Source organism: Poecilia reticulata, linkage group LG12 (assembly GCF_000633615.1).
Source record: "Poecilia reticulata strain Guanapo linkage group LG12, Guppy_female_1.0+MT, whole genome shotgun sequence".
Classification (NCBI taxonomy): domain Eukaryota; kingdom Metazoa; phylum Chordata; class Actinopteri; order Cyprinodontiformes; family Poeciliidae; genus Poecilia; species Poecilia reticulata.
In genome coordinates this window covers 13593212-13615578 of record NC_024342.1, presented here as the reverse complement: position 1 = coordinate 13615578, position 22367 = coordinate 13593212, and the positions used below count along the sequence as shown (strand labels likewise).

General features: G+C 36.5%; 1 protein-coding gene across 1 annotated transcript in view; it reads right to left on the bottom strand.

Moving 5' to 3' along the window:
* The window catches only part of LOC103473593 (transmembrane protein 132C), a 159847-nt gene that overhangs the window by 6780 nt on the left and 130700 nt on the right, over positions 1-22367 (bottom strand). The window contains exons 6-8 of the mRNA XM_008423935.2: positions 11518-11661; positions 7178-7386; positions 3158-3467 (exon numbers count right to left, since the gene is read on the bottom strand). Of these exons, the coding sequence (XP_008422157.1) occupies positions 3158-3467; positions 7178-7386; positions 11518-11661 (663 nt within the window). The remainder of the gene's footprint in view (positions 1-3157; positions 3468-7177; positions 7387-11517; positions 11662-22367) is intronic.

Below are 22367 nucleotides of genomic sequence, written 5' to 3'. Positions count from 1 at the left end.
TATATTAATGCAAATAGAAACATAAAAACATGGACTTTTTAGAAGCCAGGAAATCCCCTGCAGCAGAGGTGGAATTTTATGGCCTGTGTTTCAGCGATGTATTCCTCTTGTGTTGTCTTGTAAATGTCAAGCCGGCGTTGATTTATGGCGTGAGAGTGACGTCTGTAGTCTCCTGAGCAAGACCTTGATTGTATCATTAAATAAATAGAACTGTGATTGTTTGTGAATCTTTGGTGTGTGTGTGTGCGTGTGCGTGCACTGAGCTACGTGGTAAAACAAAACTGATAGAATGAGAGATGGTGCAGGTGTAAACTTGATAGGTTTAAGTGTTTATGCCTCACTGGAATCAATCTGGCTGTTTTTCAGGCTTGTTCCTTTTCGGCATCAAATTTGTTATTTACTTCATGGAGTGGATGGCTTTATTTTATGATTTTTGTCACTAAAACAATTGTATTGTATGACTCTTATTAGTGTCTTTACATATCTGATTTAATTTTTGTCTTTTTACGTATTGCCCTTTGGTTGGATTTTTCTTTCTGCTACATGTATATATATTTTAACATTGAGTTGTTTGCCATCTTTCTCTTTGTCTGAATTTTGCTTCATATCCCTGGTTCACACCCAATTTTGGTTAATAAATCCCTCACACTCATTTTGAGCTGAATATAGCTCAAAATGTATAGCTCAAAATGATATTGTGAGCTGAATATACTGTGTTACTCACCTGCACTCACAAGAACAGCACAATGCCCAAACCGCTATCTCTATAGAAGCGCTTTCATTTATGAATCATTTAATCAAGCCCAGTTGATTAGCAGTGCCTGAATGCTACTTGGTCTATGAAATTGTAAGAAACAGGAAAACATACTTATTTCTTCATAACAGCTTTTCCATTTTGTTTTAACTTCACAAAAATACTTAATGACGGTGTACAATTTGTCTTGAACATCGGAGAATAAATTAAAATCATGCTAAATTCTGGTGCAAACTAGATCGCATCTTATAACCTTTTTTAATCATATGTGCAATATTTTATAATTGGAAGAAGATGCACTTTCACATTGTAAAAAGGGTAAAATGCTTCCACTTTCCACCTGTTTACAAACTCTTTTGTGTAAGCTGTTGTTCCTGGTACTGTTCTTTTAGGATTTGATAGACCAGGGACATTCAAACTACAACTAATCAGTGGCAAAAAATAAGTAAATCGAATGGAATCAGCAGATAATAGAAGAAACCTTCTCAAAATAAACTATGTGATTAAATAAGCAACTATCCTCTGCAAAAATGAAGCATACAAAGAAAGTTTTATGCCAAAAATTCACTTCTGAACAAATTTCTGTTCTTTCAAATTAAAAACCATCATATGTAGAACATGCAAACACTCCATAATATTCCCTTTAGGGTTGTTTTACAAATGCTGATGAATAAATAGCCATGAATTTTACACTATACTTCCAACTCCAACATATAACTCAGCTAAGGTCACAAGCTTGCTCACCTTCAACTTCAATCAGAGCCATATAAGATTTTTCACGAGTCCTCATATAACAAGTTTCTGATAATCAGAAGACTTGTTATTGCGTTCAGGCAGAATAAATGCGATCTTTAACAATCTCTGCTATTCAGGACATTGTTCATGTTGGAGACAGCCTTCAACACAGCAGTAAAGAACAGAAGCCTGTAAAACACTGACATGAACATCACATCTAACATCTCATTCCTGTCTAGAGCTCAAGGTGACTGTTTTTCATAAAAGAAGTGTCACTGATAGTTTTGGAAAGTGGCGGTAATAAAGTGGTGGAAACTGTTGTTTCCGTTGTCGTGCATGTACGCGAGTGTACCAGTGTTTTCAAAGAACAAGGTTGGAAAACACAGCATTAAAGTTAGTGTGTTTGTTTTAAGATGTACAGTTCAAACATAAAAAGTTTACAGGGTCAAAGATTTAAAGGTCTTTATAGTAGCAAAAGAGAGCTAAAGGACAAAATAATTCAGATTGAGGACGACTATGAGACAGCTATATACTTTTTTTACACCAGCTACTGCTTTGTTAAGGGTGAAAAGTTTTAGGTTGGTGTTGAGAAGTAAAAATGTTAAGGTCATGCTGTAAAACTCCTTGTTCAAAGCAAGAAAATTATCACTTATTGATGTCAAAATATAGCACACATAAAAATAAAATATGGAGACTTTTGCTGACATTTTTGGGAATCCATTTCCGCAACAAATTAACAGCGAGGGCAAATAGTCGACGGTGGAACAAACATGCATGTCACCCAAAAAATAAGATAGTAAAAACACAGCACACAGACATACTGATCAAATCCTATCAAGTGCTACGTTTTCAGGATGTGTGAGTATAGAAATATTATGTAAATTTGTTCTCACTAATAATTCAAATTGAGTAGTACATGAATTTCTCAGAGCAGAAGGTGTCTAACTGCATTTAATCATGCAAGAATATATACTGAACACACAAAAGCTTAGAAGTTAAAAGTGATCTAAACTTGGTAAAGTAGCTTTGTATCCCATAGTACCACTAATCGTAATTAGTGATTATAGTGAGTACACACAAGCCTACATATTGATGACCAAAATGATGGGAGGCTGGCAGATTTTTTCAAAATCTTAGAGACTTGGTTTCCTACTATAAATAAATACGTCTGAAATGCAAAGCAAAAACTTCATGCATTATGCCTTTCTTGACAACGGAGTTTGGAGTACAGGAGAATTTCAGAGGTAAATTCAGAGTGGAGAGAAGGTTTACACAGCGCATTTATTCATTGTAATTGTTGATCATGACTTAAAAATGTTGAAATGTTTAATCTAATCTCTTAATCTCAGATTGCCACATCAGAAACTCTGCTTTGCATCAAACGAATCCTTGTGCATCAAACAAATTTTTGCTTCAGTAGTCCCTGGTTATTGCTCTGCTCTGCAGGTTCTCCAGAGTGACAGACATGAAGTTTGCCGACAATTATTGCAAACATCTTACTATGCTTGTGAAAACACAATATTCTTATTCCTAGTTTTCCCATTAGCATTGCCAAAAAAAAAAAAATCTCATCTTGTTCTTGTTTAGCAAAGCTCATGTATTGTCTTACAAGCTGGATCATCCGGAAAAAAAACAAAAACCTCTACATGAAACTATTACTCACACTACCTGCAGTTTGGTGGTTCCAGAACTCCGTCCAATTAGCACTTGACTCTCCAGGAGCTCGGCAATCGTCGGGTCCTGCACCCTGAGAGACTCCTTGACAAGCTGCGTGACATCCACATGCCAGTCTGTACCCAGCAGGAAATTTTGCTGACCCGGTCTGCCCTCTTCCATGGCTCCTCTAAAGTCCCCTGCATCTGTAACAAACTGTGTGAGGACATGCAGAGAGGTGCTCTGGTACTGGGCTACACACGCATTGTCTGTCCTCTCTTCTTGCCCATAGGCACCAGCGTTGTCATCGGTTACTCTCTCGTATCTATGTGGCAAAATAAGAGAAATGGATTACATTTTTTAGTTAATTAGTTAAGCAGATGAATGTTAGACACCATTAATATATTTCAAGTTGATTCTGAGTTATAAAGCATAGTAGCAGAGGATTTGCATAGCTAAAGATGTCTTTTTAAAAGCTGATCGACTGGATGCTTGCAAATCATGTTTTTCTTGCCTGGCTTTTCAAAAGCTACACTGGCAGAGTGTTTATTTATTTATTTTTTTAAATCTATTAAAATCAACTTGCAGATGAAAACTGCTGCCTAGCTTGCTTTTTCATTTTCTTTAAAAGGGCAACTGATATTTCTCACTATGTCTGCCATTTATTTGGCCCTCGGCAAATGCTTTGCAGATACAGCCATCTCAGAAAGCATGTGTTGTAGCAAATTAAAATTCCTCTACTGAAAGCATTTTCACAACCTACGGTTGAATTTTGGAACAGATTTAAGGTACACCTTACGTTTGATGCAAGTTAAATGATCCCTTTTCACATTAAAACATAAGGAGCTAGGTTAGGAAAATAAAAATGCTTAAAATGACTAGAGGACACACATTTTGCCCGCAAATCTCCATTTGGCTAAGTTGTGTATGTAGTATTGTTTCACTGTTAATGTCTTAAACATCAAACATTATTTGAGCCATTAAAAATATCAGCCCTTTCTGCTTTGTTGTCAGTCTTAAGCATTTTAGAATAATGAACTCATTTTAATTTCAAAGAAAGAGAAGCTTTCAAATGCCAATTTCCTTCATTAAGGGTAACAAACTGTCCAAACAAACCTGGCTGTATATGAACAATTAATCCCCCCACTTCTTAAATGATTAACTGTGATTTTTCCTAATTAACCCTACTCAATTACTGCTGAATAAAGAATTTTAAATATCAGCTGCCTGATAAACATGAGGAACGTTAAAATAACTCATCATGCCCCAATGTAAAGAAACTACACATGTAAAACAAAATCATTCCTGTTTTTTCAAGGATGGGTGAAACACATAGTTTTGTCCTCCTAGACTTGCCGTAGAACTAACAACATTTAAGAAAAGAAACATCCTCAGTCTAGTGGGAAGCCGCTAGGTTGAGCAGTCAGGTTGTTTAAAAATAACATTTTGTATGACATCAGGTTATTTTTGCCAGTTCTCATTTCTTTGTTGCACTGAGATTTTTATATGTTAGAAATCTGTAAGACGTCTGAACATTTTCACATGAATATAGATGCCCCGTAATCTAACTTTCTTTCAAACAACTTTATCTGTGATCTAATATTTGTGTTGTTTTCCACAGTGTCGGTGTCATTTATTCCTCAATTTTCAGACGTGATTCTCAGATTTTACCCCAAATTTGCTTAATTTCTTCACTTCTCCTTGTTCACTTCCATCCTGCACCTTTTTGTTCTCTATGCTCCAAGCTTTTCTTGCTTCCATGCTGGTCAGGTGGCCAGGGGGAATGACCGTGACAGTTTCTATTAGGTTTAATGAGGCATGGCTTGTCAGGCAGAAAACGTGCTGACAGGTTAACATGTTGTGGCCCAGTGGCTTGGCTTACTTCCTAACCTGTCTTTACCGCATCCCCCTCCCCCTTTCCTTCACTTGAGTTGAGGGGACAGCAGTCCACACAGAGGTGACATTAGGGGCTGACAGCAGAAACATCGGGGTCAGGGCCTGTTTTTAACACTAAGTGACACATCAGCCAAGGTATTAGACTTTAATGAGGGGCCTTTTTAACTTAATGGGTGAGCTTTCTCTTGCCTGGATTGGACAGACAATGTTGGTAATTTTATTGTTGCTCTCTCATTTACTCGTCTTATACACATTCTTTCAATTACAAAAACTATAAAATTTTTATAAAGCATTTCTTTATGTAACTGTGAGACCCCTCAGATTGTGTGAATTTCAAAAAAAGGACCTAAATTATATCTGTAAATGTTTCCATTTGTTAGCATGGTATAAAGCATATTTTCTCTTCAAAGCTGTGCTCTAGATTTGGCGATATTTAGGATCTTTGCAGATGGTTTTAATATATGCTTAGCTTGCTCAAAATTCAATCAATATAAACAACAGCAACCAGACTGAAATATTGGCTTATATGAGCTCACTTCTGAAAATGAACATCAGCATTGTTGCTTACAGGCTGATGAGCAAGAAAATGCTGCATTACAAAACTGCTTAACTCGGCATAAACAGTCTTTGGAAAAATGTCATTCATACTAAAGGTTTACATATAAAGACAAAATATATAATGGGGGCAAAAAACATCATCTGGTTCTTACAAACATCTAAAAGGAAGTAAATTTAACCTTTTGTGTACCAACACACATACCAGACCCCACATTGCCATTATTTATGAAACACAAGAAAGACACAAGAAAGATCTGTAGGATACAAACCTCTCATTAAGCCCAGTGCTCTTAACAACATGGCTTTGGTTCATTGAGGTTTGCAGAAATTCATTCATGCACAGCTCTAATAAAGAGTCAGTCAGACTGAGGTCTGAACTTTGACAGTTCCAATGAAACACTCGTTTCGTTTTAATATCACTTAATATCTGTTGATATTTATTGTGTTTAGAATCACAACTTTTTAAAAAGTCATTTAAGTCCTGTTATTTTAGTGGAAAAGAGTCATTCTGCAGGCATCCCTTTTAAGTAATCTTTATCCTGCAATGAACTTTCACATTTTACAAGAGTTATGTAAGTTCTGCAATGTAGCTCTTGGGTATTGTACAATCTCTGAGAACACTGCATGACAAACTAAGCTGCTTGGATGTCTATTCCTTGGAAAACTTTCGTAAATGTTTGTGAATAAACTTTCAAGTGGTACTTGTGATTACTGATGTTGTTTTACAATGACAATTTCTTGTATAAACCTTTATTCCCCAGAACATTGCCAAATGCCTACTTACTCATTTTTTTTCAAACAGAGGTTGTGGTTAGATTGAAGTTCAAACTGGGTGAATAAACCACTGCAGTGTTTCAAAAACATTATAAAAGTAAAGTAATAATTCTCCTCTTGCATTTCTATATGCAAAAATACTTAAGTTAACAATAAAGCAATCACCACTTCAGCAACCACATATTTTAAAACCAAGTGTATGACCTCACTTCAAAAATGTTTCCTTTTGATTTCTAGTTACTGTAAGTATACCTGGAAAGAAGTTGGTGCCACTGCCACATAATAATATATGTGTTAATTTTATTTAAAGGCTTCAGCAGAATCTATTCTTCTATTCATGCTCCTGTGCTTTCACTACTTTCTGGTATTGTCAAAGCTCCTTAATAATTCAAATCAGTATTGCTTCTTTTTAATAAGTACTTTTTGGGACACCACTCTAGTGAATTTGTTGGCACTCATTATACATCTGAGCTGCTTTTGCAGCTGCATTTTACGCCTCAAAGGTCTGCAAGACCAGTAGATTGTTGACTTGTTTTGTTGTGTTAACCAAGTCATGAAACATTCCCCTAATGCAAGCAAAGAACTTCTCCGAAATTTCTTCTGAACAAAAACAACACTTGGTTCGAAACTATTTTACTGTTGTATAATATTTTAATGCCTGGCTTTAATGCCTGAGATATAAACCCATAAAGTTTGTGTGAGGACATTATTTCCAAGCTTTATCTTATCTTCCTTTGCCCTCTAGTGTTTTCATTTTTTAAAAAGAAGGAAGGATCAGTGATAATGCAACAGAAAACCAAGTCCTACCTCCTGCTGCCAGCACTAACAGGGACTCTCCAGCCCTTTATCTGACTGAGTTCGGGGTCAGATACATCTATGAGCAGCGGTAGGCGGGGCATCCATACACTCATCTCCAGCTGTGCGCTCAAAAAACTGTAGGTGAAGTTGAGTGTCACCCTTTTCTTTCCTCTCGTCTCTTTTCCATTGACATACACGTAATCGCAGCGCTCGGATACCTGAAGACAGAGAAAACAGCACAAAAACAAATCTGCCTCAGACCATCTCTTCAACAGAAATAACCTCCATTATGAACAAGAGGTTCATGCGTTATCTTTATTTTGAAAATTAGGTGCATTCATGAAGCTCATTCTTTGGTATCGAGGAATTTTCTCTCATATCTGTGTGTTTGTTTTTGGACCATTGGCGAAACTTGTGAGGATCTCAACTTTTAGAGGTTTTCTAGTCAAAGTCACAGCTGAGAACGTGTTTGCTCTTATATATATTAATTATATATGAACTATTTCACATATTAGTTTACTTCTTTTATTCATTTGGCTTACTTGGGTTGTTCAACCCTGGGTGTGTTTCATTGTGTGTGTATTGAGTAAGTACTTTTTGCATGGACGCAGGTGCATCATGTGTAGATGTGACATACATGTGCATGTGAAAAGCATTATTACATGGGCCAGTAGTGGGAATTTGATCCAACTGGACAGATGGAGCCCTGCAAAGACACCAACCTGTTTCATCCAACTAGAGAACAAAATGCTCAGAACTAAATAATGACCAGCTGGATGAAGCACAAATCCAATGAGCTATCAAAGTCACTCAGATGAAGTTCCAACACGAAGAATGGTATATTCAGGACATTGTAAATATTGTCATTATAACATTCGCATAACCTTTACGAGAACGTTCTACATTTGCAATACAGGGTATTTTCAATGCTTTGATAGAATTTTCTCTCTCATTGTAATCCTTCTAATCTATAAACCCGTCACAAACGTGATTGGCACAACTGTTAATTTCAGCACAAATCCTTAGTAGTGACAATCGCCTCTTTCTAACAAACCAGTCAAAAGAAAACTGTCACCCGTCTTTGCGTACGACTTGGCAGCTTTAACTCTCGAATGGTGCGAGATCATCCCATCTCTCTGAGGAACAAAACTGACAGCTTTGTGTCTGTCAGCTTCTCCTCCTCCTCACTTTCATTACTTCTTCCTTATTCTCTTCCACTCAACAACTTTTATCATCAGTAAAGTGAGCATTACCCAAACCTCACGCATGTTGAAACCTAATTAGTGATTAAAAGTAATATGAAAGCTGTGGGGATATTAAAAACTTTAGAAATTGTGTTTTATTAAGGCAAAGTCGAATAAAGGACATAAATAAAACGGCATAATTTAGATGTTTCTAACAAGACCTATGCAAGAGTCACTGTAGAGGTTCATATATTAAATAGGATTTTGTTATCCAAGTTGATCTTATCCTAACTGACATAAAAACGTTGTAAGGTCGTATTATGTGTGATTCCCTGCACAGTAATTGCTGTGCTACATATTGTTAAATTTCCAAACAACCTGTTAAACTCCTTCTTAAAGCTTCTTCAAGAGAAATATGCTTTGAATGTACATTTTGCTCTCTTTGGGACTTAACAGTTTAAAGGCAGACGTCATTGTCATGGTGGAAAAGTGTTATGTGCTTCAATAAAATTAAATAAAATATGTGTGACCAGTAAAACAATAATGTGGATAATATGTTTATAATTCAAGGGGTGGGGGTGGGGGTGGGGGGAGTGTTTCCCTTTCACCCTTGTAACAATACACTTATTCTGTTTACAATGTCATAAATCATCACCATGACGATTTTGAATTTGTACACGAAAATAATGACACTGAAATTTTACGTCTTGTAGTTATTATCCACTTTATGTCAATGGATGAAATCACTTTGTTTAACAAAATAAGGATTATAATAGATATTAGGAACCCAAAATTGACTTAAAAAGAAAGAAGTGAATCTTCTTTATCCACCTCTTGATCGTATTAAGGTTTTCAAACCATTTTTAACAGGAAATCTCCAATTTTCCTCAGCTTTGTTATTGCACTCCAGATGCATTGGAATATTGTCCCTATTAAGGGCATTTTAGGTGATAGCTTTAAAGATTGAACAGAGATTCTGCTGTACATTAAAAAGTGAAACTCAATTTCTCTCTACCTCTTATCAGTGGTAACACACAAGCACACACACACCCACACGCACACACCCACACACATACACACACGCACACACACACACACACACACACACACACACACACACACACACACACACACACACACACACACACACACACACACACACACGCAAATCTGTGCCAGTTCACTGTGGACAATATTAAGTGTGTAGCCAGTCTTGTACCTTACCAATCATTACAAAGGCATGAATGGATGAATGAATCAATGACTTTAAGATAACTGGCTAAAACTAAATTAAGGTTCTGATCGGCGTGCCGTACAGCACAGGGCCATGTGTTGAGGGCAAATCTATATTAAAAATATCTCTGAGAACCCAGTGAGAATAAATTGCATTTCACCCCATTTTAAAATTGGTACAAAAAGAAGGGTTACCTCTGGAAAAGACATGCTTCTTGGTATAAAGTTCAGTTAAGTAGCCTCAAATAACAAACGGAGAATTATGAGGGGGTAGCTCCAGACTGAAGTTATTATTAAGCTTAGAAAAAATATATTTTACTATTTATAAATTTATCCCGTGTCAGACAAGATCATCTTACTATTTCTAGTTAAAAGACACGAAAAAAATTATTATTTTTATCACTGTTGATTAAAAGCCAAGTCTAGTGCAGACACCCATAGAGAGAGCTAAAGAGGATCCATTCTGATTTAGAAAGAGAGTTTACTCTCAAACTCTAACTAAAACAGTGATTTGTCGGGATACAAAAAGATCAAAAACTGTGTTATTTTGAGATTCCTTTGATATTAGTGTTAAAACGCGGGGTGCTGCTTACTGCTCCCAAAAGCAAATGTGTGAGCTGCTGGAGCGCCCGGTCCCTGGCCCACAAGGTCAACATCACAATGTGTGGCATCATTTCGGTGGATAATGAAACCCTCTGAGAGATGTGCTCTGTCGCTTCTCTCCTCTTTGATCATTTATACTACATATTTATCGCTATATATACATACGTATTTTGCCTCCAAGAAGCCAGACGATCTTGTAATCTTTCACAGAGCTTCTGGGCAAAAGTTTTGTAGGTTTTCTTGAAGGTCTTTCAAAGTTTTTTCTTGACTTGAACTGAGCTTCGTTCATTTGATCTTTGCAAGTAATAGTCAGCATACTGGTGGGTATAGCATGTATACAGCTTTTTGACAGTGAGATCAAGTGAGTTTTTTTAACTGAGAAGGGGCACGGTCTACTAAAACAAGACCGGCTGGCATGGAACACTTTGATGCAAGTAAAGGTGAGTTTTGACGAATTTCTACAAGGAAAAAGCAACCATAGTTTATATTTCAGCAAATAAGTAAATAAATAGAAACAATCGTTATGATTTGTGAAATTAACTAAAACGTTTTTGAGAAACGGAACATGTTGTGACAATTCAAGTTAAACCAGTAGAATCGGGATATTCTTTCAATTAGTTTTCTGAAATTGTATGCAAATTAAAATGATCTTTAAATTAGTCAGCATTGACATTATCAGACTGAAGATTAAGAGAAACAAAATGACTTGACCAATCACAGGCTTTTATAAATTTTATAAACAATATGCTTAACTATATATAAATATATTTTATAAATTATCTTCACAAATGACTGTTTCTGAAATCTAATGGCCAATCAATATAAGCACAGATTGAACATTACAGATTTTGCATTGGGATGTCATTTCAGTGCATGTGGATGGTAGATACCAGAAATGTATGAATTTTCTATCATTTGATATCTTAAAAATGGACTGGGGAAACCACAGTGTTGCAGTCAAAAGCTGTTTCGTGGTTACTAAGACAGAACATTCAATAATAAAACACCATCTGAACAAATGGAGATAAAACACATTTTAGACAACAAAGAATACATGTAAATAGTGTTTCCATTCCCATCATTGCTAAGAGGTTGATACAAATTCCTCTTATTTACTTACCAGAAGCTGAACATTTAGTATAAAATAGTTATATAATAATGAAAAAAACACCTGTGGCAACTTTTATGTACGAGCTAAAACACTGTAACCCTTTGTCCGATTGTGTAATCTGTAACTCCTTCTGATCACTTTTGAAAAAATTTCCTTGGCTATAAATGAATCGCCTAAAACCAGGGAGGCTGAAACCAGGAGCTTCACGACACACTAACCTTGATAACCTGTTCGTCTGTTGACTTGCACTTCACTGACTCCGTAACATCTGACACAGCACCATCTGTCCCTACAGTGACCACCTTAACAGGAACAGCAACTGTGCGCCCATTGAGGACAGCCGTGTTCAGGATCTCAGTGTCCTGCAGATAAACACAAGGGGAAACATTGGTACACATTAGATAAGGCTAAATGAGCTGACTAAGGTTAAAAAAAATCAGGCAGTGTGGAGTGGAAATTGAGGTTACAGAAGAAAGAAAGTGACAACCACAAATCTGCTAAAAAAAAGAAAAATAAATTGTTACGATTTTCCCTTTTATATCCTTTCATGTCAGCCAGGTATTAACTGTACTTTTTCTCTTCAAGTGTACCCAGTTATGTAAACATAGTGCATCATCAGAAATCACACACAAAAAAACACACATCCTTCATTTACATAGAACCTAATAAAATTATTATTCTGGCAGATGTTTGTTTTTATCCAAAGTAACTTCTGCTTTTCTGTTGTAACAGAAATATGATCAGATTATGTTAGACATTTCAAATAGTAGATAATTTTTCTATACCACGAAGCACGTTTTTGCTTTTGTGCTCAAGCCTACCATATTTAGACCAATGGCTAAATCTAATTAAGAAGGAAATGGATCTCCAGAACATTTGGTGTAACTACTGGCTATATATAACTCATATTTTATAGCTTAGCTGTTGCAAAATGTGTTACAAATATTACTTCCCATTCCTGTAAACATACTGTTTTTCAACATTTGAAAACTGGAATCCTTTTGTTCTCAAGTTGGAGCAAAAAAAGTGGATTTGGTAGAATGTCTGAAAGAGAAGTTTTGTTTCACTACATAAAGTCATAGACAAGAAACACTGGGGAAAAAAAGCTGCAAGACTGTGCCCTTAAACTTAAAGACAACCTTTAAATGCCACGTATTTGAAGGTCCCATCTTCTGCAATTATAGTAAATAGTCACCATCTGAGACCCTTCACATGAAGTGCCCCTTTGAAACATGCTCAAGTAGCCCAGAAAATGGCAGGTAGCTGTCAGTGGTAATATTTACTTTCACAGAGATGGTATAAAGCAAAAAGGGTGTTTTTACTCCTTGCTTAGAGGTCTTTGGCACAAAGTAAATGTTATTTTTCTTTCCACCAATCGATTGAGAAGAAGTGTGAAAAATGGCAATGACATGTTGTGGACAGCTTGCTGACAGTACCTGTCTCACAGCTACAGCCAAACAGGAAAAACTGCTCAGTAAGCTGCTGTATTTACTGATTTAAAAATCGGTTCTGTAAATGAAAAACATCTTGAAAAACATGAATACATGCAGACTAGAGAAAGAATGAGAAATAAGAGAAATATTTAGTTTATCGTCATGATGTGCCAATAATGAATGCACACACAAAAAAAAGACTTTTATTTGATTATTTCCATCGTTTGGCATCTTCTGATGCATATACAATACAATCATAAGTTCAGTGTACTTTTTTAAAACATCTCAAAATGGTACATTAGCATACGTATACGGTAAAATGATGCATGATATATTTTAGAACGCACAACCAAACATTAAAGGAAAATGACTTCCTTTCGTAGATGGCTTAAGTGAAGTAGAATCAAACTGGAGTCGTTTCTCTGCAGCTCTGCTGCAGCAACATCTCAAGCATAAAGAGAAAAAAAAGGCATATAAAATAGAATGACAATGATATGTTCAAGTAAATTGCAGTCATTTAAAAGATATCACAAGATACACTGGAGAGTGAAAGGCCTTACAGAAGAGCGGGAAAAAGATAATGAGATCAATTAAGACAACGGCTGGTAATCCTTGTGCTCCCAGTGCTTTGTCTGTCAGAAGATTTGGTATAACAGTGGATCCTGCACATCATTAGCTCAAAGAAAGGCTATCAAGAGGCAGAGCTGTTTAAAAGGCAGAGGAGCACTTGTCTTCAGATTTTGCTTTGTTCACTCAGAGTGTTGCTTTTTGTTATCCTCAAACTGTTTCTACGGTAAAATAAATGTGATTTAAGGCTCAAATGAAAATAAAAAGCTTCCCATCTAACAATAAAAATTATTCTTTTTTTTCTTTTCTTTTTCTTTTGAGGAAAAATGACAACTAACTGTGTTTGGCTGCTTGTTCCTTGCACCTTGTTCCTTTGTTGTTTACTGAATAAACCAGCGTAATTATAAAACTGTGAAGAACAGAATGAGAACAAACAAAATCCCCTATAGGAATTCTCAAAAGTACAAAACTTTTGCTCACAAATGATTTCTTTATTCCATCCGCAGGAAGTTTAAAATCATTTTTTAGTGTTTCATGAAAATATCGACGGAAATAATAATTCACATACGAGTCCCGCTTTTTAAAACTGTATTTATTAGATGTATATAATTTTCAAATGTGTAACTTGTTTATTATGGGAATGTTAAACCAATGTGTGGATGTGTTTGGCCTTTCAACAGGAAAACACCGACTGTTCCAACAAGCACAATGTGTGAGGGATTTTGCTGGTAAAACTTAGTCCAAAACAACAGTTTCTTTGTATACTTCAATTTTAATCATGACATTGTTTATGTAGGTTTTACAAAATAAATTTATTGCAATGAAAAGTTGGTCTTAAAGTCCAGCGTAGTTGTAGTTTGTACTTAAACTGATTTTACTCCCACAGCTTGAACTTTGGGCCACAAATGGTGCACATTTGAAAAAGAAAAAAAAAAAACAGCAGAACCTCTTAAATTGCATATAAACAGATGTTTCATTTAGAACAATAAATTTGTCATATTACAATGCCAGTTTGCAGGCTGCCAACTACTGAGCCAGTGGTTTTCTCCTCACGATGGTCTCTTTTTGTGTTAATGAGGAAAAACAATGCTTTTGTGTTTTGTACAGTTGTTTGGAGCTCTGACAGTTATGTCAGATTATTATGACAACAATCTGTGTGTTACAAAGGAAAAGGACATGAAGCAAAAATACATTAAAAACAATTAAATGGGTAGAGAAGTGGCTAAATTAAAATAATTGACTAAAGACGAGTAGGTAAAAAATGTTTTCAATAGGTGTTGCAAAAGCTTGTTTGAAGTTGTACCTTACAATAGTGACACAACCAGTTACAGGCAATTACTCATTTAAATTCACAAAGTTGGTTTGGACAAATGTATCCCTTAATAAATAAAGCCACCATTAGAAAAGAAGAAAAAAAAACGGCCTTAGCTACCATGTCTGGCTTTGCCAAGTTTCTATTTTTATGATCTGAAACAAGTACGTTTGACAAAAAGTAAAAACAGAAGAAATTGCAAAGGGGCAAAACTTTTTCACAGCACTGTAAATTATCATCCTCGATGGGCTCTGTGTTCTGTGCCTCAACGTTTGAAGAAAAGTGTCTGCTTTTACCTAATGAGCCATTAGGACTGAAGCAACAGTCAAAAAAGGTCTTAATGAGCTTTAGCTACTGATGTTGTAGGTACCATACCACCAACATTGATGACATTAAGCAGTCTTTTTGTCCACATTTTCCATGGATTTTAGGTTTGCGCAACGCATGACAGGACAAAACAGGTATGCTTTAGTCAGAGAAGTCATCTATCTATTTGCTGTGGCTTCTCAAATCTCTTCTGGTGTTGCAGATATGTGACAAGCATATCTTATTCATGAATTCAATTTGAACACAACCACTGATAAACATCCACGTCTTCAAATGGCTTCATTATTTACTAAAACAAACACATCTTCCACATACGCCCACCCACTTATCTGCATGCACATGGAAGCAAATTAACTTTGACACACACATGCATTATAACCCTTGATGGCCAGGTTAAAAAACAAGCATACCCCCTTCCTCATGCAGCATATTTTTTTAACCACCTTTCATTGCACTGCAGAGCACAGGGCAAAAAAAAAAAAAAAAAAAGAGAAGAAAGACGATGAAAGACAGGAGAATCGATAAAAGGCCATTATGCTTCTGTGCAGCTGGGTACAAGGGTGGAGCGTGTGGGGGCTGATATGGTAGAGAATGAATCATGTGTTCGGGAGCAAACAACCTACAGACGTGCTGCTCAGAGGATCGTTACTGTATGTGAATGTGAGTGGGCTGAAGGACAAAATCTGCTCTTGTTATTCGCCTCAGAGCAATATTTCCATTAGTTCAGGTGACTTGCTGGCCATGGATGTCTGAGAGTGCTTTTGGATTTGTCACCTACTTGCAAAGTGTAGTGTTGGCCACTCATACGTTTACAAATCCACTTAAGACAACGGTGAGGGTACAATGTAAGCATATGACATCCTGACAACGCACCCGTCAGAATTATGCAAAAGAAGACATTACTGATTACACTGTAGTGCAAAAACAGATGTGAAAAACAACAACACGTTCATTCCTCATGGAAAAAATATATATATATTGCAACTAAACTACATGTTTCCCACATGATGTGTCTTGAAGGGCAAATAGATATTACAACTAGAAAAAACAAAAATGCTTAAAGTATGAAAGGTAAATAAAATATGTTATTGTTCAAAGCACACAAGTTATTTTAAAATGCACTTTGTTGACAGAAATGGAGATGCACACACACACCTAAGGAGAATTTAGAGAAACCAATTAACCAATTAACAGTCATGTTTTTAGACGGTAGGAGGAAGCCGGAGTACCCAGAAAGAACCCACACATGCACAGGGAGAACATGCAAACTCCATGCAGAAAGACCCCGGGCCGGGAATCGAACCCAGGACCTTCTTGCTGCAAAGCTGCAACGGATGGTGTGTGCTTTTGTTTTGTGAAAATGAATTGATAAAGCAGGCTGATTTCTCCTCACTCATAAAAAAGCATCTCTTTCAAAACACCTTTTGTGTCCCAGACCTACTAAACAATCAAAAACGTATGTTTAAGGGAAAACACAAATCAAAACGGGATGAGGAAGGAACGACACGTGTCATGCCGTGCCAATGATGGCTTTCGTTTAAATCATCCTGAATAAAATAAAATATACACAGCTCAGATATAAATTACAATTCACTGAACATTTTTTAAATGAAAAAAAAAATCCCATATTAGATTGATGTGCATTCAAAATCTTTCTCTGCTACATGGGCAAGATAAGTTATGATTAATCCCACACATTTATTTGAATGGATAAGAGGACAAGGAAAGAGCTTCACCTAAATCTGGCTCATGAACTTAGCTTAACCCTGGCTTGCAATTTATTATTCAGTAACTGAAAATATGCTTTTGATCCACGGAAAGACCATGGCTGTAACTATTCACCATCCAGCTCAAGCGGAGGGTTGGCTCACAGGTCGGAAGCACGTGTGCATAATTTGCCGTGTAAAACAAAAAAAAAGCACTTAAAATGTTTTCATCTGAAACATTTTTTTGATAAGGATAGTGACATTTGTTTAACAAATGATAGACTCAATAGATTTTGTGCAGTAAAACTACAACACATCTACGTGGATAAGCTTAGACGTGCCCATTATTTGACACATGACTTAAAATACTGAAGGTTCTGATGACGTTCTTTGCACAATATGATCATTCTTTCTATAGTTCTTTTACAATTAAATTCAAGTCAAGTCTATTTTCCTGCTGCAACATCCAGATTTGTTTCATCGTAAGATTCTTAGATAGAATATACCGGAATATTTCCCTCTTTCAACAATTAGATAAAGTCTGCAAATGCCACCCGCTCCCAAATCTACACCTCATTGTCATTCTACCTCCAAATAAGGTGTATACAACCAGTCAAATGTGCCCTTTCATCTGTCCGTAATGTTCTCCCAATACTTTCAAATAATCTGCTGCAAAATAAATTTACTTGATCTTCTCTTCAGCAGTGTAGTTTTGTGGAGTGAGCTGGCATACATATTATTCGTCTGTCAGGAATCTTAGCACCTGTCGTGGATGGCTTATGAATAAATTATTTAAGTTTATGTTCAGATTATGATGTATTGTTTAGCAACAAGCGAAAGTCTTGAGAGACCTCTTTTTCTTTACCCATCATTAAATATTTGTTGTCCAATACCTTGGTTTCTATTTTTATAAGCCATAAATCAAGATTAAATCCACCAACATCAACTGGCAGTGACGGATAAAAGGATTGCTTATGTGAAATAATATATTTAAGTGATTTTACTTGGTTTGTATACCTGTTCTGCAAGGTTTTATTTTTTTTTTTTTGCATGATTATCTCTTGTGCTGTTCCATTTTATTATACATGACTTAAGTTATGGACTTATTTGTTTTTGATTTATTTACATGCATGGACTTCTTGAGTTGCTAAAGATATAGGGTGTGGATTGCACGTCAACAGCCCAGTTAGAAATAAATGTACTGAGATATTTGTCTTTCCCCCTTCTCGCTGCACATTTCCTGTCTGACTGCTTGTAAGGAGCAGGGGAAAGTGGTTTTGCACAATGTAATATATGGATGGTTATGGCTTGGGGGAAAAGGGACAGTAGTCAAATTATTTAGCATTCAGATGGTTCAATAAGAGATGAGCTGCAGATAGCTGAAATCATTTTAAAGGTGAGGAACAGAAAGTAAAAATAAATTAGACTATGTTGAATCTTGCTAAATGTCCAGATTTACTTGTAATTCAAAAGGGCAAAATGCACAAATACTTGTCTATTCTTTCTTTATTTTTTCTTTCAGGTGAACATGTTAGTTGATGTTCTGTTATGGCACAGCAAATGTAGCTGCAGTGTCAGCAAATCAACAGTTGGTGGCAGATTGGGGGCATTTTGCCATAATCACTTGGAGGAAATACCACTATTGATTTAAATGAGGGCCTGCAGTGATTTATACTCTCCTCATTAATTAGATATTGATTTATAACTTGTTTGCCTGGCAAATCGGTTGGGATTTGTTATTGTGTAATCTGAGCTCTAAATACATTTAGAGAGATTAAATATTAAGCCTCTGTTCTCTTCCAGTTCTATTCTCACTCAAACATTGGAAAGGAAAAATGCCAAAGTCAGAAATGATAAATCAGCCATCCCTGGTAAAAACCAGTCTGTATTCTGTGGACCTCTTTCCTGTTTCTTTAGAATAAGCCAGAGAGCTCTGTTATTCTGGCCTCTGGCCCTTAGCTGACCAAATGAAAAACTCAACGTAAGCCAGTAACAAACACACAAACAAATGACAGAATGAACACAAGTGGCAAAAACCTGACTGACACGACCCCCGAGTGTGCTGCTCATGTGCATCCGAGCAACTATTCTGCAAGAAATAAGGCTTAAAACGTCAAGGAGAGTTTATTTTCTTTGAAAAACAGAGAGGATTGGTTTTCCAGTGCATGCAAGTTGCAAGTAATCCAACCAGAAATAACATTTAAGCAACCTTTTAATCACCGTTGTACCATTCAAAACCAGTATGGTTCTGAGACAACATTTTCAAAGATTTTGTTGTAGTTTTGGATGGATTCTGGATTTTTAATCACAAGATCAGTGAAGAGCACAGATGCAACTTTTTATTGCAACTTAGTGTGAAACTCCAGGGTGCATTTAAATGGAACCAGTGACATTTTTTACTTGTGTCTACACAGTATGTGCAGAGGATGAAAAGACATGAGGGATGAAAACGCAAGAGAGAAACATTTCCCACTACAAATATATGGATGTTTTTTTTCTGTTTTGATAATATACAGACAGAAAAACAGTCCTCCGCCTCCACTCACTATGCCTACAGCTAATGCTAAGTAAACTAATATTTAGCTGGATATGTGTGCTCATGTCTGACTTTTCCCTGCTTCATAGGTTTTACTGAATGAGTATAATATTGTTAGTCTGCTTATGTAGAAGTTACTAACTGATAAAGATGGCTTAAATAGTGCGACGAGTTAGCTCAAGGTAAATGTTAGTTTTAGAATCGGGAGAATATCTTGAAACATTTACAGCAACGACAGTCAATCAAACAGGACATAGTGTTAGAATGTCAATGCTAATGTTAGCAAAAACAAGCTGTTTTTATTATCTACTATATAATTCTCTAAATATTTATGTTGAACAATAAATTTGCTAATAGAGAGAAAGTTTAATTCATGAGTTAAAGTGCAGATTAATGGAGTGCCGTCTGAGCAAACAGGGAGCTAAATTAGCATTAAAATGCTAATATTAGCATGATAATGCCAAACAACTGTTTTATTATTACATGGCACACTAAAGGTAGATACTACAGAAGCTGTGCCCTGAATTTACAATTAAGTGTATAATAGAAAGATTTCAACAGTCCTCTTGAAAATGCTCTCATTAGTTTAGTCTTTGTCGCAACGCCATAAAAGTCTGGGTTTGGATTCGGTCTCAAGTTATCGCCTGGCCATTACAATCTTGATTCCTCAGGTCTGCCAGTGGTGAGGTCTGCATGCGACTAATTTAATCCAACCAAAAATATGTGGTTAATCATAGTTATTTAATGATTGTAATTGTTCCATGTTTCTGTGATGTTGCTAGTCAAATCTTCTCAGTTTCTCACCGTTGCTCCCCACTCAGCTGCCGTTATTTTGCTGATTGGTACTCACCTGGTTTCCACGTAATAGTCACGTCTGCACAGTATTTCATCGTCCGGGCTTTGATTCTACTGTTGCTCCAGCTGAGCTCCAACTTAAGGTGGACAAAAGGCTCACGTGTTAATATTTATGGTATAAACTGTAAGAGTAAAGAATTAAACAGACTTGTAGCTACATGTGTAAATAAAACATATGAGGTTCCTTTTTCTTTACATTTCTTCTCCAAACAACAAGAACACAGCTGTTTATCAATTCTAGGTCCTAGTTTCCTCTGCATACTGCCATCTGCCAGGCGCCTGTACGCAGTGAGAAAAGAAAAAGCAGCTCAATTTGGCCTACATAAAATAACTCTAGAAGAATGTGCTTACATATGATCACAGAAAAGTTAATGCAGAGCTTTGTGTTAATGTCCTTCATTATAATACTGAGGGACAGTGAGCACAAGGCTAACGATATAAGGTTTGAAATAGAATTAGTTTCAGAAGCTATGAATAAAATGCTAATGATGTACTGTAAAGAGCTATGGGGGCCACACTGGCTGTCTCTTCTAATGAGAGAACAGAGAGGCACAGCGTGGCAAGAGGGGGATCAAAAATTCATGGGAGGATGCGGTAAAAAGTGGCACACACTCTGCTGGCAGGTCTTCCCACTGTCTTTTAAGATTGTAAATGAAAAGCTTTCATGGTTTCTCTCCCCATCTGCTGTATTAAATTCAGGTTGGAATTGATGTATTTTAGTACTGCAGTTGTATTTCATTCTCTCTTAGATGCCAAAGGAAACACATTTTACTTGGAAAAAAAAGAAACAACAAACATTATTTGTGGTTATGATACAGAGCAGACATTTTAAAGGTGAGTTCAAAGACCTTGTGTTAATATGGTCATTTATCTGGACTTTCTTTCAGCACAGCACTTAGTTTGCTATTTTTTCTTTCTTTTTTTTGGCTCACTCCTGGTATTCCAGCTTCCTCCTACAGGCCCCAAACACAACTATTAGGTTAATTTGTCTAGCTGAATTTCCCTTAGGAGCTGGCGAGTGTGTGCATGCATGTAATTACGGATAGAGTTGAATGAAAAGCTGAGTCTTTTTTTTTTAAAATATAAACAAAACCAAAAAAAAATCAAAAAAAGTCTTAGGATGATTCTGAAGTAAACTTATGTATGTCAAGTTTGATTTTCTTTTAAAACACCAGGACTATGATCTACTGTTCTGTCAAAAATAACAACAAATTAGCATAGTATTACTTACAGTTGCATTATGCAACTTATATAATTTTTACACATTTCTTAAAACAGTCATTATGTTGTGGTAGTAGAAAACGGGCCAGACGATCTGGGAGAAAAATCAAGCCCTTCTGGCTCGTCCCTGCGGCCCTACTGCCATCCGCAAAAACACACCACTTGGTCAGAAATAACCAATCAGAGCAAGGACAAAGCTCTTAGCACTGTCAGGTGCCAGGCTAGTCACTTTACAGTTACAGCAAAGATGTTTATCTGCCATCATAGGTGGGCATGTCTTCTGGCCTGGGCATTCACGGCAGGTTCATTGGCAGGGAAGGAGTTGCAGCTTAGCAAAGATCAAGGGGAAGGGTGTGGGGAGTGCATACACAAGAATGATTGACAGCGCTAAGACCGCCCTCCTCCTAGCTCTGACTGGTTGTTTCTGACCGATTTAGCTCAAATTGCTCAAATCAACAGCTTCAAGGCCCGGTTCTGGGTATCCACTCTACTTTGAGCCTGGGGTAGCTGACTCGGATGTGCCCCCGTCAGTGGCATTGCTTTTGCCTTTCTCCAATGAATGCATTATTGAACAGTGGCAAGAAGAAAGAAAGCCATCAGATATTATTTTTGCAGTTCGCCACAAGACATGCAATGGACACAGCAAACATCTGGAAGATGTTCTGTACAGATGGGGCCGTACCTAATTTGTATTCTGTAGGCAAAACCTAATGTGTGGCTGAAAACACACAGAAGATGTCAGCTGGGAAATATCATCTGTAGTTGTAGTTCACTCATTTTTATGTTTGGACATTTTTGCCACCTGGTGTTGATTTGTTAGATTAAATCTCCAAAAATAAACAATGTTTGTGGTGGAAATATCACCAATTGTAATAATGTTTCTGAGTTTAAAAGCGCTATAAGTTTAGAACCAAGATAGACACAAAAAATACTCCACACCATAAAACCTGTAGAAAACGGATCGGCTTTGCTACTGTTTTTATGCTAAACATCTAGATTTGAGCAGGGAATTATAAAGCGTTCATTTTTTAAGAATGATTCCAATCAAGATAAACCGAGACTCAAAACTCCTAGAAATTGCCCCGCAGTAGAAAATTCCCAACGATTTTAT